This window comes from Castor canadensis, chromosome 5, assembly GCF_047511655.1.
Source record: "Castor canadensis chromosome 5, mCasCan1.hap1v2, whole genome shotgun sequence".
NCBI classification, from domain to species: domain Eukaryota; kingdom Metazoa; phylum Chordata; class Mammalia; order Rodentia; family Castoridae; genus Castor; species Castor canadensis.
Genome location: NC_133390.1, coordinates 69,388,365 through 69,402,106, shown reverse-complemented (window position 1 = coordinate 69,402,106; position 13,742 = coordinate 69,388,365). Strand labels below are relative to the sequence as shown.

The window sequence follows — 13,742 nt, the reverse complement described above, 5'->3', positions numbered from 1 at the left end:
TTTTTGCTTTTATCCCTTAAGAATTTATAAGCAAATTATTTGCAGATCTTAGGGAAGTCAATCTACTGGAAATTAGAATTAGTATAAGATTAAGAGTATTTGATTTCCTTATCTGTCCCTTGAAAATTAATCTTACTGTTGGTATTTTTCTGCTATTGAGTTTCTAAAATTCATCTGTTAATGGAAATGCTATTCATAAATTAAAGTCAAGGTATTCTGTGACTTTTAGAGTGATTGTTGCAAATTCACTGAAAACTTGACTTATTTTTCCTTATTGCGAGCCTTGTGTCTTTCATTTTCTGAAGGGATGACATACTAGTTTTTAGTCTATGTGAATCCTAGAACTAAATACAAACAAGGTCCATACTGTGGTTTACTTTTCTAGAAAGTTGTTAGACCAGTTTTCTAATGAGTTTTTTAATTGACTTGACAACAAAAAAGGATACTAAAGATTTTCATAAAGGTGCAATATCATAAAAATTTAAGCACTCAACTGAAATTTATGATTAACACAAACTAGTGCTCTTATTTTAGCCACTGTTGTGTGGGCTTAGAACCAGGAGACGATGCAGAGGAATTTTACAAGGACTTACTTCCATCAGCTACAGAAAATTTTCTGGTTTTGGGAAGACGATTGCAGGCATGTTTCATCAATGCAGTTAAGGTATGTGTTTATTTAGTGTTTTGTAGCAAATCATTTTAATTATTTTTTTGTGCGATGGTCTCACTGTAACCTACACTGACCTTGAACCTCTATTATAGCCAGGTTTCTTATGTAAATTCAGCCTTCATTCTTTTTTTTTTAAATTCATTTATTCATATGTCCATACATTATTTGGGTCATTTCTCCCCCCTGCCCTCCTCCCACACTCTCTCCCCCTGTCCCTGCCTCTCTTTCGAGCAGAACCTGTTCTGCTCTTATCTCTAATTTCGTTGAAGAGAAAACATAAGCATAATAAGGAAGACAATGTTTTTGCTAGTTGAGTTAAGGATAGCGATACAGAGAGATTCCTAGCATTGCTTCCATATACAAATGTGTTACAACCCAAGTTGATTCATCTCTAACTGATGTTTACACTGGTTCCTGATCCCCTTCTCGGGTTGACCTCTGTTGCTTTAAGGTTTCTGTATTAGTTCCTCTAGAGTGGGGACATCAAATGCTTTCATGTTTTGGGTTTTCTACCTATTCCCATATCTCCCGTATGTACTCTCCCCTTGTCATGTGATCCAAATCCAACCACATTACTGTATTTGCCCTAGATCTAAAGTCCACATATGAGAGAGAACATATGATTTTTGGTCTTCTGAGCCTGGCTAACCTCACTCAGAATGATGTTCTCCAGTACCATCCATTTACTTACAAATGATAAGATTTCATTCTTCTTCATGGCTGAGTAAAATTCTATTGTGCATAAATACCACATTTTCTTGATCCATTCATCAGTAGTGGGGCATCTGTTTCCATAACTTTCAGCCTTCATTCTTAATTGCCATTCCCCTCTAAATAATGTTTGGGGTTTGTTTGTTTGGCTGTGCTTATGCTGGTCTGATTTATCTTTGGTTTTCAGCACTTTTTCTTTGACTCTTACTATGAATTGCTTCATATTTATCTTGTTTGGGGTATGCGTCACCTCACATATTTGAGCTGATGTGTTTATTCACATTAAGAAAAATTTCAGACACTATTTCTTAAAATTTTTTTCCTGCCCTGTTCTTTCTCCATTCCATTTGTAGCTCCAGTTTTTTGAGACTCTATTCATATTGTTTTTGCTGTTTACTTCAGTTTGGATAATTTCTATTGGTCTATCTTCAAGTTCACTGGCCATTTCTTCTGTAGTGTCTACTAATAATTTCATTTAGTGATTTTTTTTGTTTCATGTATTGTTTAGTTCTGTAATTTCTATTTTTTTAGAGTTTTCATAATTGCTATAATGTTGTTTATTCACCTATCATATTCATCTTTTTTTACAGATTCTTTACCATATTTATTATAGTTACTTTTAAGTTCTTATTTACAGATCCAATACCTGGATCATTTGAGAGTTTGTTTCTATTAACTGGTTTTTTTCCCTTTATAATGAGTCAATTTTTTCTGCTTCATGTCTTAATAACTTTTTGTTTTACAGTGGACACTGAATGATATATTATAAAAATTCTTATCTTCCTCTGAAGACTGTTGAGAGCAGTTAAATTCTGGCACACCAGTTAATCCTATATAGAATATTGGTTTGAGCCCTTCTCAGGGTAGGTTTACTCTACTTTTGTGGTTAGAGTATTGCCCTTAGTCCTAGTTTATAGTCTGTACTCCTTACATACAGTCCTCTCGTTTAAGTGAAAAGCTCAAGATGTTAACCAAGAACTTCCAAGTTGGAAGAACTTGAACTCCAAATTCTATCTCCAGTACTGGCCAGATAATGAAATTGCTGCTAATTTCTTTCAGCCTTCCAGCCATAGATTTTCTTAGGCTCCTCTTATATATGCATTGTTAAGGAGTCAAGAATTTAATAAGAGTTTAACTTTTCACATAGCTTTTGGAGCTCTCTGTTTTGTGACTCCTTTCTTTCTAGGATGTTCTGGCAGCTCCAAACTAACTTCTGACTCTTTACCTTAGTTAGACCATACCTTCTGTTTTCAATCAACACATAAAAATATTGTACATATTTATGGGGTACCATGTTATGTTTTGATATACATATATATTGTGGAATGTCCAAATCAGGGTAAACATATCTATCTTCTCAAACTTTTACATTTCTTTGTGTAAAACATTCAAAATCCTTTCTTTGGATGTGAGGGTGAACTGACCGTGGCATCTCTCTCCCTATTGATTGCCAAGGTTGACTCAACTGATTTGACTGACTGGACTGGTATCCCCTTCCTCCCTCACCAATCCATGTGTGTATTTCCAGAAGCTATGTGCTTGGTAAAAGAGATTGACCAACCCCATAGAGGGGGCCCATTCTTTAGTCAAGGGTATACAAGTACCCATGCTGCCCCGCTAGAACCTCCAAACAAACTCTCAAAATCCTTTCTTCTAGCCTTTTAAAAATATATAGTAGATCATTATCTGTAATCACCCGGTTATACCATAGAGCATCCAAATTTGTTTCTCCTAACTAAATATTAAGTGTCCATTTATCACCTTTTTCCCATGTTTCTTCTTTCCCCTACTCTCCCTAGCCTCTGGTAAGCACTATTTTACTCTCAACTAACATGAAATCAGCTTTTTAAAGATTCCACATGTGAGTTGGGCACTGGTGGCTCATGCCTATTATCCTAGCTACTCAAGGCAGAGATCAGGAAGATCGCAGTTCGAGCCCAGCCCTGGCAAATAGTTCTACCAGACCCTGTCTCGAAAAACCCTTCACAAAAATAAGGCTGGTAGAGTGGCTCAAGGTGAAGGCCCTAAGTTTAAGCCCCAGTACCACACACACACACACACACATACATACAAAAGATTCCACATGTAAGTGAAATCATGTAGTATCTGTCTTTCTTTACCTGGCTTACTTCATTTAATATAATGATCTTCAGTTCCATCCATGTTGTCATAAATGACAGGAATTCATTCTTTTTATGACTAAATAGTATTCCATTATGTACATGTACCACATTTATTCATTGACTGATTAATGGACACTTAGGTTGTTTCCATTTTTTGGCTACTGTAAACAGTGCTACAATAAACATGAGAGTGCAAATTATCTCTGATAGACTGTCATTTCCTTTGGTTCTATACCCAGGAGTGGGATTGCTACATCATGTGGTAGTTCTGTTTATACCTTTTTATGGAACCTCCATACTGTTTTCCATAATGGCTGTACTAATTTACATTCCCACTAACAGTGTGAGGGTTCTTTTTCACAACATCTTTACTACTAGCAATTTTTTTTTTTTTGGTGGTGGTACTGGGGTTTGAACTCATGGCTTTGCACTTGCTACACAGGCATTCTATCACTTAAGCCATGCCCGCAACTCTGTTGTTTGTCTTTTTTGATAGACATTCTAACTGGGGTGAGGTGGTAGCTTATTATGGTTTTGATTTACATTTCCCTGATGGCTAGTAATGTTGAACATTTTTTCATAAGCCTGTTGTATGTCTTCTTTTGAAAGATGCCCTTTTAAGTCTGTTGCTTATTTTTTAATCAGATTTTTTTCCTATTCAGTTGAGTTCCTTATATATTCTGCATATTAAATCCTCTTTAATATGTATAGAAGTATGGTTTACACATATTTTCGTACTATTCTGTAAGTTTTGTCTTCACTCTGCTGATTATTTCTTTCTTGTGCAAAAACTTTTTAGTTGATATAATCCTTTTTTTTTTTTTTTGCTTTTACTTCCTAAGGTTTTGGGGTTATATCCAAAAAATTCTTACCTATTCCAAGTCTTGAAGCATCTCCCCGCCCCCCATCTTGTAGTAGTTTTGTTTTTAACACATTTTGAGTTGATTTTTATGTATGTTGTGAGATAGCAGTCTAATTCTGCATATGGATATTCAATTTTCCTTGCACCATTTGTTGAAGAGAGTAACCTTTCCCCAATATGTATTCTGGTCATACTTGTAAAAAATACATTGGCTATAGATTTATTCGGGATCTCTATTGCATTCCATTGATCCATGTGTCTGTTTTTATGCCATTACCATGATGTTTGGGTTACTATAACCTTGTGGTACATTTTGAAGTCAGTGCGATATTTCCAGCTTTATTCTCTATATTGCTTTGGCTATTTGAGGTCGTTTGTGGTTCCATATATATTTTGGAATTTTTTTGGCAATTCTTTGAAGACTGCATTAATAGACTATAGTTTTTTGTCTAAGCTCCTTGTCCATGTTCCACACAGACTGTAAGAACTCTCACAGAAAAAGCTAGATGTATTAAGTTTTTCCAGAAAAACAGGACCAATTCTCTCTCTCTCCCTCTCTCAATGTATTGATTGATTATGAGAAATTGGCAATTCTAGAGGCCAACAAATGGCATAGCTCCAGTCTAAATTCAAAATCCTGTGAACCATTATCTCTGATAGCATAGTACCAGCAGGTTCAAAACCCAGGAAGAATTCAATGATAGTCAGGCAAGAGTATAGAGTGGGCAGTTGGGGGTGGGGTTATCAGCTTTTGTTTCTTAACTAGTACATTTTCTTTCAGTGTCATATCTGTGTGCTTTTGCTTCCTCTCCAGACCTTCAAGCAATTGTTTTTTGATATTTTTCTCCAGAGTTTATAATTTTGATCAGCAAAAGCTTTATAATCAGTTAGGAACAGTTAATTGACCTGCAGGCAAAATCAGGCTTTTTTTTATATATATAAATTAAGTGTTTTTAAAAATATTTTTAAAAAACATTTTAAATTAGCACATATTAATTGTACAGGGGATTTCATCATGATATTTCCATATATGCCTACAATGTGTCTTGGTTAGCTTTATCCCCACCATCATTCTTCCTCATCTTCTTCCCCCCTACTTAAAATGATTATAACAGGTTTCATTGTTTCATTTTCATACAAGTATATAAAGTATATTGACCATATTCACCCTCTCTATTTATCCTTGCTCTCCCACTACTACCAACCTTCTTAATAGGACCTGTTTTACATTCCTGTCCTTCAATTTTTAAATGTATATTCATTCTTCCAAGGGGTTTTGCCATAGCACTTCACCTGAGAATATATTATACTTTAATCAGATTAACTCCATCTATTACTCTCCCTTACCCTTTTCCCCTATCCCCTCTGCAACAGTCTTAATGCTCTAGCTAGGAATGCCAAAACTACATTTATTAAGAGTGAGGATAGTAGACACCCTTATCTTGTTCAGTTTTTCCCCATTTACTATGATATTGGCTGTAAGTTTGTGGTATATAGCCTTTATTATGCTGAGGTACATTCTTTCTATTCCTAGTTTCTTCAGAGCTTTTAGCAAGAGAGGATGTTGAATTTTGTCAAAGGCTTTTTCTGTATCAGTTGAGATGACCATGTGATTTTTTTTTGTCTTTGTTTCTGTTTATGTGCTGCATTATATTTATCAGTTTGCATATGTTGAACCACCCTTGCCTCCCTGGAATGAAACTGACTTGATCATGTTTTTCATGTGTTGTTGAATTTGGTTTGCCAATATTTTATTGAGAATTTTTATATCTATGTTCATTAAAGAGATTCCCCTATAATTCTCTCTTTCTCTCTTTTTATTTATTTATTTATTTTTGTGTTCCTTTTGGGTTTTGGAATGATTGTAATACTGGCTTCATAGAATGAGTTTGGTAGTGTTTCTTCCCTTTCTATTTCAGGGAAAAGTCTGAGGAGTATTGGTACTAATTCTTTAAAGGTCTGGTAGAGTTCAGCAGGGAATCCATCAGCTCTTGGGCAATTTTTTTGTCAGGAAATTCTTTAACACTGCTTCAGTCTCGTTTCTTGTTATAGATCTACTTAAGTGGCTTATGCCCTCTTGGTTCAATTTTGGTTGGTATAGAAATTTATCCATTGCTTCTAGATTTTTCAGTTTGTTTGAGTATCGGTTTTTGAAGTATTCCCTAATGATGCTCTGGATTTCAGTGGTATTTGTTGTATATCCCATTTCTCATCTCTGAGTTTTATTTATTTGGGTCTTTTTCCTCCTTCTTCTAGTCAGATTGACTAAGCGTTTATCAATCTTATTTATCGTTTGGAATAAACAACTTTTTGTTTCATTGATTCTTTGTATAGTTTCTTTAGCTTCTATTTCATTGATCTTAACCTAATTTTTATTATTTTTTTCCTTCTTCTAATTTTGGACTTAACTTGTTCTGTTTTTCTAGCAGCTTGAGGTGCAGCTCATTTATTTGAGATCTCTCTTTTATTTTTTTAAATATAGGCACTCTTAGCTATAAACTTTCTCCTTAGCACTGCCTTTGCTGTATCCCAAGGTTTGTTATTGAATTCTAATTTTATGCCATTGTGGTCTGATGGGATAGGGAGTCTAATATTTGTTAAGACTTGCTTTGTGTCCTAAATTATGGCTTATTTTGGATTAAGTTCCATGGGCTGCTGAGGAAAATCTTTAACAGCTGCTGCTGGATGAAATACTCTGTAGATATCTGTTAAGACCATTTGGTCTATATATCATTTAATTCTGAGGTTTCCTTGTTGATTTTTTTTGTCTGGATGACCCATCTGTTTGTGATCGTGGGGTATAGAAGTCTCATACTATCATTGTGTTGGGGAGTCTATGCTTTTTTATTACAGTAGTGTTTAATGAAGTTGGGTGCTTTGACATTAGATGCATATAACTTAACAGTTGTTATTTCCTCTTGATGTATTCCTTTTCCTAGTATAGAGGACCTTTTTTGTCTCTTTTGACTAATTTTAGTTTGAAGTCTATTTTATCAGATATCAATATAGGTTCCCCTGCCATTTGCTTGGAAAATCTTCTACCCTTTTACTCTAAGCCAATGTTTGATTTAGTCAATTAAGAATGATTAAGCTAAATGTTTTATGACCTGAAGTCTCTCACCTTACTTTCTGCAAGGCAAAACCAGGAAAAATATAATTTCTTTATTGAATAAATATTGATTGAACATTTACTATATATGAAAACTATAAACACTGAGTTACAGTGAGGAGCTAAATTGCATGGTCTATACCCTCATGAAATCATAGAGTGTAGGACCTGGAAATGAAAGCACTATTACCAGTGCCTTACATGCTGACACCTACATTTGCATTTTGCAGTGAATTTGAACCTTGGCTTCATAACCAAATCACCTACCTAAGTTACAGTGAGGAGCTAAATTGCATGGTCTATACCCTCATGAAATCATAGAGTGTAGGACCTGGAAATGAAAGCACTATTACCAGTGCCTTACATGCTGACACCTACATTTGCATTTTGCAGTGAATTTGAACCTTGGCTTCATAACCAAATCACCTACCTAACTTTGTGAAAACACAGATATCCAGACTTTACCTTTGGAGATTCAGATTCAATATATTTGGACTAATGCCTGTGCACAAGTGTATTTTAAAAGCTCTACAGATGATTCTGATTCATAAAAAGTGGCAAGAAATCCTAATGTATTAACTTACAATTCTTATATTTTATCTGGATAACAACCATAGATAGCAGGTAGAGTGAGTATTCATAAATTCACTGTAACCACAACTTTTAGAAACTAAAGACTACAAGATCATGTACTACATCACAAACAGCTGTTAGACCTAGAAGTCCAGTCTTGAATTTCTATAGAGAACTTTTTTTTTTAAGCAGACACGCTACCACTTGAGCCACACCTCCATCCTCTCTCTCGCTCTCTTTTTCTTTTTAATAAGGCAAATTACAAAAAAAAGTAAATTTAGCTTGTCTTTTGTATTAAGAGTGAAGAAAAAGATGAATTGCTACATTTTTTCCAAATTGTGACTGATTCTCTCTTCTGGTTATTGGGAGGCCATGTTCAACTCATACAAAATGGTAAGAGAAAAGACTTTAATGTAACTGATAGTCATTGTAAAGGTAACTGCTAATAGTTTGATCTTTTGTCTCTAAAAATAAATGCCTTATAAACTATACAGATAACCACAGTGAAGTGAAGCCATGCTGAAATAACCCCGCAATCAAAAAAAGAAAGCTATTTAAATATTCCAGCTTTAAATAGTAAGCATTGACAATATGAACATTATTTTAAAGGGAATATTGCTAAAACATAACTTTTCTCCTTAGCTTTTTTTATTTAGTAGATCTGAGATAAGGATTAATAATTTGAATAGTTTTAAGAAATATAATCTAAGTTTCAAAGATTATAGTGTTTTAGATCTACTATGGAAGAAACACTGTGCAGAGTAGACAAGGTTTAACTCATAGCCTTCCCATGTAAATGCAAGCTTTTCTATTATGACATTTACTGAACTTCAGAGTTATTTTGTATATTTCTTTTTGTCTTGAGAAATAAAAAAATACATGTTAATTTTATGTTGTTCTTTTAAGACTAAGAAAGTGATCATTACTAATAATCATGGCACAACTTCTACTCTCTTGAAGAATTTCATATCACATAAATTAAATAAGAATGTTGTAGGAGGGGGTTCCAGGTAGTAACATTTAAACTGAATTTTTAAAAATTCTTATTAGCATATATTCAGGGAGAATTCAGTGTGACAAGTCTGGATAGCCGTACATTGTACATTGGTTTGGTTGCCCCATCACAGAATTTTTATTTGTAATTCTATTTTTTTTTGCCTTTATAATCATGCATGCACTTAAAGAGCCAAATACTTCTATAACTATTATTAAGAAAAATGCAAGCTGGGTGCTGGTGGTGCACATCTGTAATCCTTGCTACTTGGGAGTCTGAGATCGGGAGGATTGTAGTATGAGGCAAACAGTTAATGAGCTCCATCTCCAAAATAACCAGAGCAAAATGGACTGGATGTGTGACTCAAACAGTAGTATACCTGCTTTGCAAATGAAATTCAAACCCCATTTCTCATTTTCTAAAATAACTACTTTCAATTAGTATAACTAATATTTTGGTAGTTATATCCATACTGCTAAGTGACATGCCTAAATACTTTCTTTTTTCTTTAAAGCATCATCTATTAATTGCCCATTGTGTAACAAATATTATACGTTCCCAATTTAAAAGACTATTTAACCAAAAATATAAGGTACTTAGGACTGTGGATGTAAAAGAGTAGTAAAAACAGAAAGAATACTTGAACAATTTTAGAAATATACCATATTCCATTTTGAGTAGAACTGTAACAAAAGTGATAATATTCTTGGATCTGAGGGGTTAAAACATCCGTAAAGTAGTTATTAAAGCTAGCTTAAATGATTGTAAAATTAATAATCAAAAATTAATTAGTACTTTGGAAATAGGTTTCCAATAAACTTTTCCTTCTAAAAGGAATCACCTCCTTAGAGAAATGCTGACTATAGGCCTGGGATAGAAAGTATACAAATAAACTTGAAGTATTTTAAATACCAGATGTAAAGGAATTCATCAAAGTCTACTAGGATTCTGTGAAAGGACTCAAGATCTAACATAAGGAGGCTTCTCCTAGCCAAATAAAGGGCATTTGAACAGTAAAAAGGATAATAACTGCAGTGAATTGGAACATACCAAATATCAACATTGGAGTCAGGGAATTAATTCATTTTTTAAAACAATTAAATGAAGAATCTAGCACTTACCCTCCTTTTCTTGCACACAAATAAGGAAGATTTGCTCTATGTGAAAGTATGCCAATTAGAATGCATAATAGAACAACACCTATTTTGCAACCCCTCTTGAATTAACAGGTTTAGGAATTGATCAGCTATGGTTGTCAGCATCCCAAAAGAAAGATAAACAGGCATTAAGTGCTTCCAAATGGAGTATCAAAACATCACAGATGTGCTAGAAATTCAAACCTGAGTCATTTTAATCCTCTAGTTCCAACTTCCATGTTAAAGAGAATTAGAGAAACAAATGACACCTCAGGCATGCAATTAATAAAACTAGACTGTGAGAAACTCATAGGACAATTGATACAGTTTCTTCAACAAATACATTTCAACAGAAATAAAATAGATTATTCAATCTGTAGATTAAAAGAAGTTTGAAAGCTGTCAATCACATTTTATGGATCTTATTTGAATCTTTTTGGGGTTTTTTTTTTTTTGGCACTACTGGGGTTTGAACTCAGGGTCTACACCTTGAGCCACTCCACCAGTCCTTTATTGTGATGGGTCTTTTCAAGATGGGGTCTGGTGAACTATTTGCCTGGGTTGGCTTGGAACTGTGATCCTCCTGATCTCTGCCTCCTGAGTAGCTAGGCATGAACTACAGGTGCCTGGTCTACTTGAATCTTAGTTGAAACAAACTTAAAAATACAGAAAACAATTAAAAGTTAGAACACTTGATTGGCTGTTGGATGACATTGACATAATTTTTTGTTAGATAAGATACTTGATTTTATTGTTTAGCAGTTTATAACTTATGGCAATTATATTGAAATATTTATGGACAAAATAATTTAATGTCTTCGATTTGTTTAAAAATAAAATGAAAGTAGATGGGACTAAATAAAGTATGTTTGTATACAAGTTGATCATTGCTAAGATTGATTGACTAGTTTATGGGGATACTATCCTGTTGGCTTTTATGTGTCTTTGAAACTTTCATTACAATAAGTTTAAATAAATATATAAATTGGGTATCAGTTGACTATAGTTGAAAAACAGAATAGAGGCAATAAAAATAAGTTCTTTAGTAATGTATTATAAGACAAACAGTATAAAAAATAAAATGGAATGACATTAATAAATTAATTTAGCATAAGTTTTCCACCAGAGGAAAAAAAGAAACTTAATATGTGCTATAAGCCATATGATTTTAGTGAATTCAAAGTTAATTCCAGAGTTGTTAATAAACATTTTTAAATATTCAGAAATGGGAAATATACTTAATCTACCTACAGAGAATTTCTTTTACTACTAAAGTAACAATATGAACATCCATGGAAACATTTTTTCTAAGTTGTTAACCATTTGAAAAATAGTGTGTAGTGAAATACTGGACTATGTAAACAGAAATGAAGAATGGAAGTTAGTGTGGGAAAGAAAACAAATCTGTTCCTCAGGAGACAGGAGAAAAGAGCAAAGTTGTTTTGTAGAGACTAGTGTAGTATCTACAGAGCCAATTTACCAAGATACCTACTGTCACTTGGATTAATCTTCTACTTATTTGGTAAAAGAGGAATATAAACTGATAATTTATTTATAGGAACATTACTATAGGAACTGATATCTTTATTAGGAACATTCTCTTTTCTGGACATTATACCTTAGCCTGTGTGAGAACTATGTATTTCTAGTTTCACAGAAACAGAGGTTCTGAAAGGTTAAGCAACTTGCATATACATCCAGAAACAGTTTTCATGAACTGCCTGCTCAGAGCCTAAAAATTATAAACTGATAAAAATATTTCATTCAATATTATCATTATCATTTATTCAGTGAAATTCATTGCTAGAAAAAAGGAATTCAGATATGTAATTTTCAGTTTAAAGAGAGGTAATAATAAAATCTTAGGCTGACATTTATAGATGCTGCCTTGACTATAACTATCCATCAAAAATTGAAAGACTATTACTTATGGCCATTTAAAACTGCCTACATCTTAGAAACTTTTGTGTTGGCAATACAAAGCCAGGAAATTTAGCCAAAATGGTCATGCTTTGATTTGTTTTTAAAGGGCAAAATCCCACTTGTGTTATTACAAAATCTTTCTTTTAATCTTTCCTTTTTTCCCCATTCTTTTAGTGCTACAAAGTGATCAGTTCTTACACTTATTGCAAACTGACAATGTTCAAATAGGATCTTCAGTCATGACTCTGCTACAGAATATACTACAGATCCACAGGTGACTTGGTTTTATAAAATGTTGCTAATTTTTTTTTATCAGAAACATAACCAATTTTGTTCCAGTTTTACTAAAATCAGTTGCATGTGACTTATACATGATACTTAAACTCTGTTATGATTATCTTTCAGAAAAAGTTAAAATAAAATACTGTAAAAGATTAGAAATTTATTATTAAATTGGTATCTTATCTTAGAGCTTAAGAAGGTCTTAAGCCAAAATGTGAGCTTGGGAAAGAGAATTAGTGTAATCTGAAAAAAAAAAAAAAACTGAGATCACAATAAAAAAATGCTTACTTACATGTTTATTTAACAAACAACAAGCTTAGTATTGTGATTAATGCTAAAATAAGACTATAAAAGAAGTAGTAGACTATTCCCACATTAAAACATAAAGGCAGAATATATTTAGTTGAAAAATTCATTCTTTCACTTCAGTGTGGATTTATTAAGCGACGACTATGCCAAATACTGTGACATTGTATTTACAAATTTGACTCAGATATAAATCTTGTCTTCATAGAGCTTACAGTAGAATGGAAGAGGCAGACATGTGAACATTAAGTATATTATGGCTTGCAGTATTAAAGTTGTACACAAGAACTAAAGTAGTTTTTAAACCAAACTGAGGGAGGACGCTTCCTGGAGAAGCTTTAAGGATCATAAGTTAGCCTGGGAGAGTGAGGAGAAAGAAATGTTGTAACATGCAGAAGCACAGAGATGAAAAACATGCAGAGGTTAAAAAGTAGGGACAATTTATCTTGCTGTGATTTAAAGTTCAATATCAGAGATGGCTAAGACTTAAGTCATAAAAAAATTTATGTGCTGTGTTAAGAAAACTTAGTCTTACGCTATAGGCAGTAGGGACCATTAAAGATTTTTTAAGTAGACGAATATGATCTGATTATGTTTCAATTTTTATTATTCTGGTGACTATGTAGGGAAGATAAGAGGAACAAAACTGTATACAAGAAGGCAATTAGAGATGTGGGGATGTAGTTTAGTTGGTAGGGCACTTGGCTAGCATGCAAAGGCCTTAGGTTCAATCCCTAGCACTGAAATAAAAAAATTAGAGGAAGCAACCATAGCAATGCAAGTGAAGTAATGAAATCTTGGTCTTGGGCACTGAAGCCCAAGGGAATGGATTTTTAAAAATACAGTGAATTACAATCATCAGGACTTCACTTTTGATTAAGATGGAATAGGGATGGATTTGCCTCTCACCTGAAGAAAAAAAAGACAAAACAGGAAACATCAGTTTTCAAGAAACTAAATACCACTTAATTAATATGTAAGTAAGGTTGTGTTAGTCAGGTTTCGGTCACTATATCAAACAATTTGAGATAACTTAAAAAGAAAATGTTTATT

At 33.4% G+C, this 13,742-nt stretch overlaps 1 protein-coding gene across 3 annotated transcripts in view; it reads left to right on the top strand.

Annotated features, from left to right (window-relative positions):
* Iqcb1 (IQ motif containing B1) overlaps window positions 1-13,742 on the top strand; it is a 48,639-nt gene that overhangs the window by 7,828 nt on the left and 27,069 nt on the right. For all 3 annotated transcript variants that reach the window (XM_074073260.1, XM_020185063.2, XM_074073259.1), the window contains exons 4-6: window positions 535-664; window positions 8,348-8,441; window positions 12,276-12,375. In XM_074073260.1, coding sequence (XP_073929361.1) covers window positions 535-664; window positions 8,348-8,441; window positions 12,276-12,375 — 324 coding nt within the window. The remainder of the gene's footprint in view (window positions 1-534; window positions 665-8,347; window positions 8,442-12,275; window positions 12,376-13,742) is intronic.